At 31.9% G+C, this 6903-nt stretch overlaps 1 protein-coding gene across 1 annotated transcript; it reads right to left on the bottom strand.

The window, feature by feature from the left end:
* Nucleotides 1-1637: 1637 nt before the first annotated feature.
* LOC107639512 (universal stress protein PHOS32) lies at nt 1638-3760 on the bottom strand. Its single transcript, XM_016343032.2, has 4 exons — nt 3319-3760; nt 3117-3226; nt 2849-2967; nt 1638-2001 (listed from the first exon to the last, which is right to left on the bottom strand). Exons 1-4 carry the CDS (start codon nt 3491-3493, stop codon nt 1914-1916), a joined length of 492 nt encoding a protein of 163 aa, XP_016198518.1. The 5' UTR covers nt 3494-3760; the 3' UTR covers nt 1638-1913.
* Nucleotides 3761-6903: the final 3143 nt, after the last annotated feature.

Here is a 6903-nt window from a genome sequence, read left to right as displayed (position 1 = left end):
CCGGCAATGCGTCCTCCCCCGACCCGGACACGCGTCCCGTACGGCTTGCACACAGCCGTGGGACGGCGTCCTTGAGGGTATGGGCCTGTCCACTTGAGGGGCCCATTACTGACATGTATATAAGGGGGAGACTGGCTCTCCCCCCGAGGTACGTGACATTCTTACATCACCTCCCTTCTGCCTGCACATATTCTGACAAGAGCGTCGGAGTGTCCTTGCAGGTGGCACCCCCCCTTCCTCCACGCGAAGTGCTTGGGACCTCGCACACCCGGGACCAGGAGACCACGACCAGACGAGCCTCCCCACCATCCCAAGCGTAGACTCCAGAGTCCTGACCCGAACCGTCCGGTACCCGACTTACCGAACAGTATGGATAAAGAGAAAAATGCATAAAGTAAATAGAGATTAACCGTTATACGCATCGGTACTCTTACGTGACTCACTTACCAGAGTATGTGAATGCAGATATTTGGGCTCGAAAACTAGAAAGAGCTAGGATTTAGTTTAGTTATGTTTTAGTGAGTATTTCTAGAGAGAAAAAACTCGTTTTACTTTAGCGGGCCAGTCCCGGACAACTATAAAGGTGGCAATCAGACTGAAACTTGTGAGACTAGCTCGTTAAACTTGCCAAAAAAAAAAATGCACACGAAACTTGTCCGGCTTAACTTGCGGACTTTGGTAGAAAAGAATGGCTTGGCAACCAAATTCTTTTTTTTTATATATATATATATATAAATGCAAAAAAGTTAAGTCTTTTTTATCCTTTTATATCAAAATTTTTGTAGACTTATGAATTTTATATAGTATTTTTTTATAATTAATTGATTATGAAATCATAAAATTTATTTTTTATTTTAATTAACTTAATAAAAAATTTTGAATTTTTCAAAAAATATCGGAATAGGCTAAAGTTTTTTAATCTCCTATTTTAGCAGGGTAGGCTGCATTATATTTTTTTTTTCTATGGCTGAAATCTTATATATTTAAAGAAGTACCGTATTATCAATCAATATATAGTATATAGAAAAGATATTCATCTAAAAAGTAAAAACATTAACACAATACAACACAAATAGATTCGATTATATTAAGAAATAAATAATATAATAAAACCGAAATACATCTAAAAAATGACACTCACATATTTGTGTCACAGGTGCATTGCTTGTTCGTGACCTAGTGCTGCCCGAAACATGCGCTCCCAACCAAATGCTATGTGCAAAGCATGGGTAGGAATATTGGAAGAATTGACAATGATGAATACCATGTACCATGTGCCCAAATGGGCATGATGACAAAGTGGTTGGCAATAATATACTACTAGAAAAATGGAATTGTCACCGTCCATGACCGTGTTGTCCGATAAGGCAGACTAATTAACGAAACACAAAAATCTTATCCTGTAGCTCACACTTTAGATTTGAATTACCAAATATCTCAGCAACTCCTTTTGAAAATGGCACACATCTAAATATGAACGGATATACGGTTAAAGTTAAGGTTCCAATTTGAATTTTTTTTTATGGATTCAAAGTTTTGACCTTAGAAAGATGTTTAGACCTTTTCACTTGTTTACTAGTAATTTATTATTTACGCTATAAATTGCCAAGAACTTATTAAGATATGAGCTCAAAGTATAACAACCAAACGACAAAAAGTCACAATCTCGCCATAACTCCCGTCACAAATGAGAATCCAAAGACATATAATCCCTAATATGTCTCCTCAAATTACATTATACTTTTGATAATATGGAAAATATAAAATAATACCTTATTCTCAATTCTCAACACTGAAGCCACAATACAAAGAACATAAATATAGAAAGAGTATAGTATATAGTCATATAAAGCTAGATAAAGATAAAGATTACTGAAATGCTCTCCCAACAAATTGATCATCATATGTATACACTACTTGGTGGTGCTTGAATCCTTGACAATGGTAACAGGGCATGGGGCATGTGTCATCACAAAGTTGCTAACACTTCCCAATATTATCCTGGTATTTTTTTTTTTAAGCACCATCACAGGAACAGGGTAATCCATGAGATCCAAGTCACAATAAATAGAGAAAGATATTATATAGAGGTGTATCAATCAAGCAATAGGTGTGATTTTCTTATTCCGTATAAAAAAAAAGAACATGATAGGTGATTGTGATTCATGTTTTTCAGAATTTCTGAAATATCTAGTTCTTTAACAAAGTTTTTAAGATATCCTCTCTTATTCATTTATTTTGCTGCCCTGACTGTCATATTTATTGAATTTAATTGAAAAATATAAATTTTCCAAAATTTTAAACTATGATCTATTTATAAATAAATTTTACAGAAAATAGGGTCTAAATATATTCTTACTCTAATAATTTTAAAGCTTGAATTACACCTTTAAACTTAAAAATATGATTGCAGCATAATCTTTGATTCTAATGTCTAAATCTAATCTTGGTATTTGGTTAAGAAGATATAACGAAAATGAAAGTTTAAAAAAGAAAATAAGAAAATTAAATAATATTTTTAGGTGGTTTTACAACCAACCACCAGTCACCATAACCACTGATTGTGTTTTTCAAAATTATATATATCGTTATTTTCACAAGAAAAATATTTTTGGTAGACTCAAAAAAATCTTCAGCAAGAACAAATAATTGTTTTTACACTCTTCCATTATATTATCTACGAAAAAACTTTTCCATTATATCTTAATTGTATCTTTTGTCTTTTCAGTACACACAAAAGCCAATTAACTTGTGTCATCCTAATTTTTTTTTCTAAACTATACTCCAAAGTCCAAAGAACAATAAAAACAGGGAAATGTGAAAATAAATAAATAAATAAAATACACACCTTTGGATTGTGCTAAGTCCCCTGCTTCCCAGTACAATTGAGTCCAGTTTCAGATCTTCAATAGAATCCAGAAGTTTCTCTCTTGCATCACCCCAATAAATTTTTGCAACAATGTTCACCTGAATCAAAACATAACTTCACTCATAAAGGTACCTCTAGAACAATCTATGCCAAAAAATCAATACAGAGAAAAACAGAGAGAACAACAAAAGCAAACAGAGATTAGAACAAAAATAAAATAATTAAAAAAGTAAAAACAAAAAGAAACCTCTTTTTGTCTTGCAGCAGTGTCAAGCAAATCAAGAACCTCAATATCAGTTTGAACTGCATACTTGTTCATAATCTCTTGCTCTCTAAACTCCGTCAAAGGAATCAGAGCTGCAAACATAACCAAACGAAGTCAGATCAGATCAATAACAGGTTTAGAACAAAATCTGCAATAAAAAGAAAAAAGAAAAGAAAATACTTACGAGAACCATCTTTGAGCCAAAGCTGGTTACGAGATTCATCAGGAGAATTAGGGTTGATGTGGATGATATAGAAAGTGTCACCTTTATCAGCCAAGTTGTCAAGTGCCCATTTCAGAGCATTCTTGCTGCTCTTTGAGAAGTCCATTGCTACTCCCACTTTCCTGTCCTTTCCCATGGTTTTCACTGATGATCGGAGAACACAGAGTTGTATCTAATGAGACAAAAACAAACACAGGACTTGAATTAAGATTGATGAATAGTTGAATATATATGTATGAGGAATGAGGGCGATGATATTGGCGACAGTGATAAGTGATAACGGAAATGGGTGTGCCAAACCCCAAATCCCAAATAGTTATCTATGCTTCTTTACACTTTTTTAAAGATAGCTTACTAAAATATTCGTTTACAAAATTTAGACGGTGAATTATTTTAGAGAATAGCCTAATGCTTTTTTTTTTTTTTTGAGTTACTGTATTAGTGCTTGTTTTGGGGTGATTATTTTGTTTAAAAAAAAAATTTTTAATGAAAAAAGATTTTTTTTTTTTTTAAGCTTGTTTGATAAATTTCTAGGAGTAAAAGTAAAAGTATTAAAAAATATATATATATATATTTTGAGAAGTTGTAAATTTACATCTTTTTTTAAAAAATCTTTTTTTCTTAAAAAAATGATGTTTTTCATGTAATAAATAAACAAAAAAATATTTTTATATTGTTATACCCAAACATAATTGATAGATAAAAAGATCTTTTTACATGAGATATCTAAACATAAAATTACTTTTACTTCTCCATAAGATCTTTTAAAAAAAGATAACTCGAAAAAAGATCTTTTTTTAGAAGCTCACCCAAACAGACCCTTAGTGGATCGGACGCATTTTGAATATGATATTTATTGATATTTATTTAATATGCATGTATGTTATATTTAATCGTATTTTAATAAAAATAAAAATATTATTTGTACAGTAAAATTAGCTACTAAAAATCTAAAATTAGTCACCAATATATTTGTGTATAAATATATATGTAATTTAATTTATTTTTAATGTGTATTTATATTCTAATATATATTTTATACTAATAATTGACTTTAATGGTTGATTTTGGGATGCATGTAGTATAACTAATAAAAAATAAAAAATTCTTCTCTAAACATGTTTAGACATATCTAAATACTATCACGTATTAACATGTTCAGTCTTATTTTTAATATATATTTTTAAAATAAATTTAGATATAATATATATTATTATTTATTAAAACAAAAAATATTTTAAATACTTGATATAATTAAAATAAGACATTAAAACTAATTAAAAAAATTAATTCATATTTTATATGTATACATGTCTCCGTAATTTATAAATTTTAAAATTCGCCTGTGAGTGTATTCCGTGTCGTGTCACATGTCTATATTAGTATGCATCATAACACAATTAGGTTTTTAAAAAATTTTGTCATGAACTTACAAATTTTTAAAGAAAATAAAATATTTGATAAATTTTTAAGTTCACAAAAGAATATCTAATAAATTTTTAAAACATTATAAGGGTAGACTTATTGATTCGCGACAAAAGAACAAATCGTGTTTAATGTTGTAATTTTTTAAGTATTTATAAGTTTGATATTTTAATATTTTTAAGAATTTATATTATATTTTTTCTCAAAAAATTTTTAAGTCTATTACAAAATCTTCTAAAAATTTTACATTTTTATTTGATATTTTATTTTTAAAAAATATATAAATTACAAATTCTTTTAAAAAGTTATCTGCCGTATCATTCAAATTTAATATTAAAATGCTCATAACGTGAACATTCTAAATCTATAGGGCAATTAACCCTTTACACTTGTTTTTGGCAAATTACACACTGCTTTTTTCATTCTTTTCCAGATGTGCCGAAATTGAATTTTTAGAATATTATTCTTTTTTAAAGAAAAATGCATGGACGATAGCTATTCCCCGTTTTGTGTCGCAATCAAGGTTGTAGAAGAGAAGTTGCCAAGAAGCTTCGTCGCTGGTTTACACAATATAGTTTTCCACTTCCAAAAGATTTTATTCACATGTAACATTCTTATATTTTGCAGAAGCAAAAGAAGCAGTAGTTCTAAAAATACATGATTTTTTTTAATATAAAATAAAAAAATAATTAATTTTTAAAACAAGATATTTAAACTTTAAATTTTAGAATACGATTTTTTTTTTGTATTAGGGGCGAATTCGTCGTACTTCTGGACGAACTCTATATAAATTATGGAGTTCGCCGCACCCTCGGCGAACTCTAGGTTGGGTTTCAAAAATAAAAGCATGCCTATTGGAGAGCGGAGCTGAGAACCACAATTTCATTTTCCATTTTCGTTCTTATTGTTGACATTTTTTCTCTACATGTCAAGGAATCCATTGTTATCCATTGATTATGATGGTGAAATAGTGTACGATGAAGAAGGTTCTATCGTTTTTAGATCGGGACAACCGATAATTACCTATATGACATCGGAAGTCAAAGTCTAACAACGTTGAAGAATCTGACAAAAAGGGTGAAAAAAATTTACTACAGATATCTTACCGAAGTAGATGATAGTTTGTTTTATAAAAGGTATATCACAGCTGTCTTGGCTCTGTTGATAGTATATCTATTAGACTACGGTTGTGAGAAATATTTCTATTGTTTTGAATCAGGTACGTTTACGTGACGACGAGGACGTACGTCTTATAAGGTCGTGGCACAACGGATGGACAAATGTTCATCTGTTGGAATTATTCGTGTTCCTCATTGAGTTGGGTGGTCGAAGATCATCTGTAGGTACTGTCGATGATAATCCGTTGAGCGGAGCTATTAGACGAAATATCAGAAGGACGATGGTGGATCTAAATATGCCACCTGAAGGTAGTCAAGAGAGATCTAATGTTGAAATTCGTAATGCTGACATGATGGGTGACGATGTTGAAATTCATGAGAGTTCTGCTATCAGGGATCCGATGATGGATCAATATGAAGTTAACCCCGATAACGGAGACGATGCTGATGATGAACCACCCAAAATTACTAATGATGGTGACAAGGAAGAAGAGATGAACTGCTACGGTGACACACAAATTGCTCTGACACAACCTGCCATTTCTCGACCATATGACCGGCTGGATCACTTCTCCAGATTGAATCTCGATGCAATGACGATTGGTCGTTTACCCAGGGAGGCCCCGAAGAGGATCCAAGCAATGAGTTCGAGGTTGGACAACAATTTCAGAACAAGGAAGAAGTCATGTTGGCAGTTAAGAGGTACAGCATCAAGAGGGCTGCATAGTATAAAATAGTATAGAGAGACCAGTTGAGGTATAATACACAGTGTATCAAGTTCGGGGTTGGTTGTTCTTGGAGCATACTCATATCATATCGCCGAATGCAAGAAAAGTGGGAGGTTAAGAGATACACTGGTCCTCATACTTTCATGTAAACATCGATGGGTCAAGACCATCGTAGGTTGGATTCAAAGGTGATTGCTCAACACATTTTCACAATGGTCAAAGCGGATCCAAAAATCAGCATTAGGGTTTCGCAAGGAGGTGTGGAGAATCAGTTC

This window comes from Arachis ipaensis, chromosome B4, assembly GCF_059453495.1.
Source record: "Arachis ipaensis isolate K30076 ecotype BB chromosome B4, ASM5945349v1, whole genome shotgun sequence".
NCBI classification, from domain to species: domain Eukaryota; kingdom Viridiplantae; phylum Streptophyta; class Magnoliopsida; order Fabales; family Fabaceae; genus Arachis; species Arachis ipaensis.
This window is presented reverse-complemented; position numbering and strand designations above follow the sequence as displayed.

Excerpts from the sequence above, each read along its gene's own strand:
- LOC107639512 (XM_016343032.2), bottom strand. The coding sequence starts at position 3,493 with ATGGGAAAGGACAGGAAAGTGGGAGTAGCAATGGACTTCTCAAAGAGC. Across the intron at positions 3,227-3,318 it reads TTGGCTCAAAGATGGTTCTC|CTCTGATTCCTTTGACGGAG; the intron begins GTAAGTATTTTC and ends TTATGTTTGCAG. Across the intron at positions 2,968-3,116 it reads CTGCTGCAAGACAAAAAGAG|GTGAACATTGTTGCAAAAAT; the intron begins GTTTCTTTTTGT and ends GTTTTGATTCAG.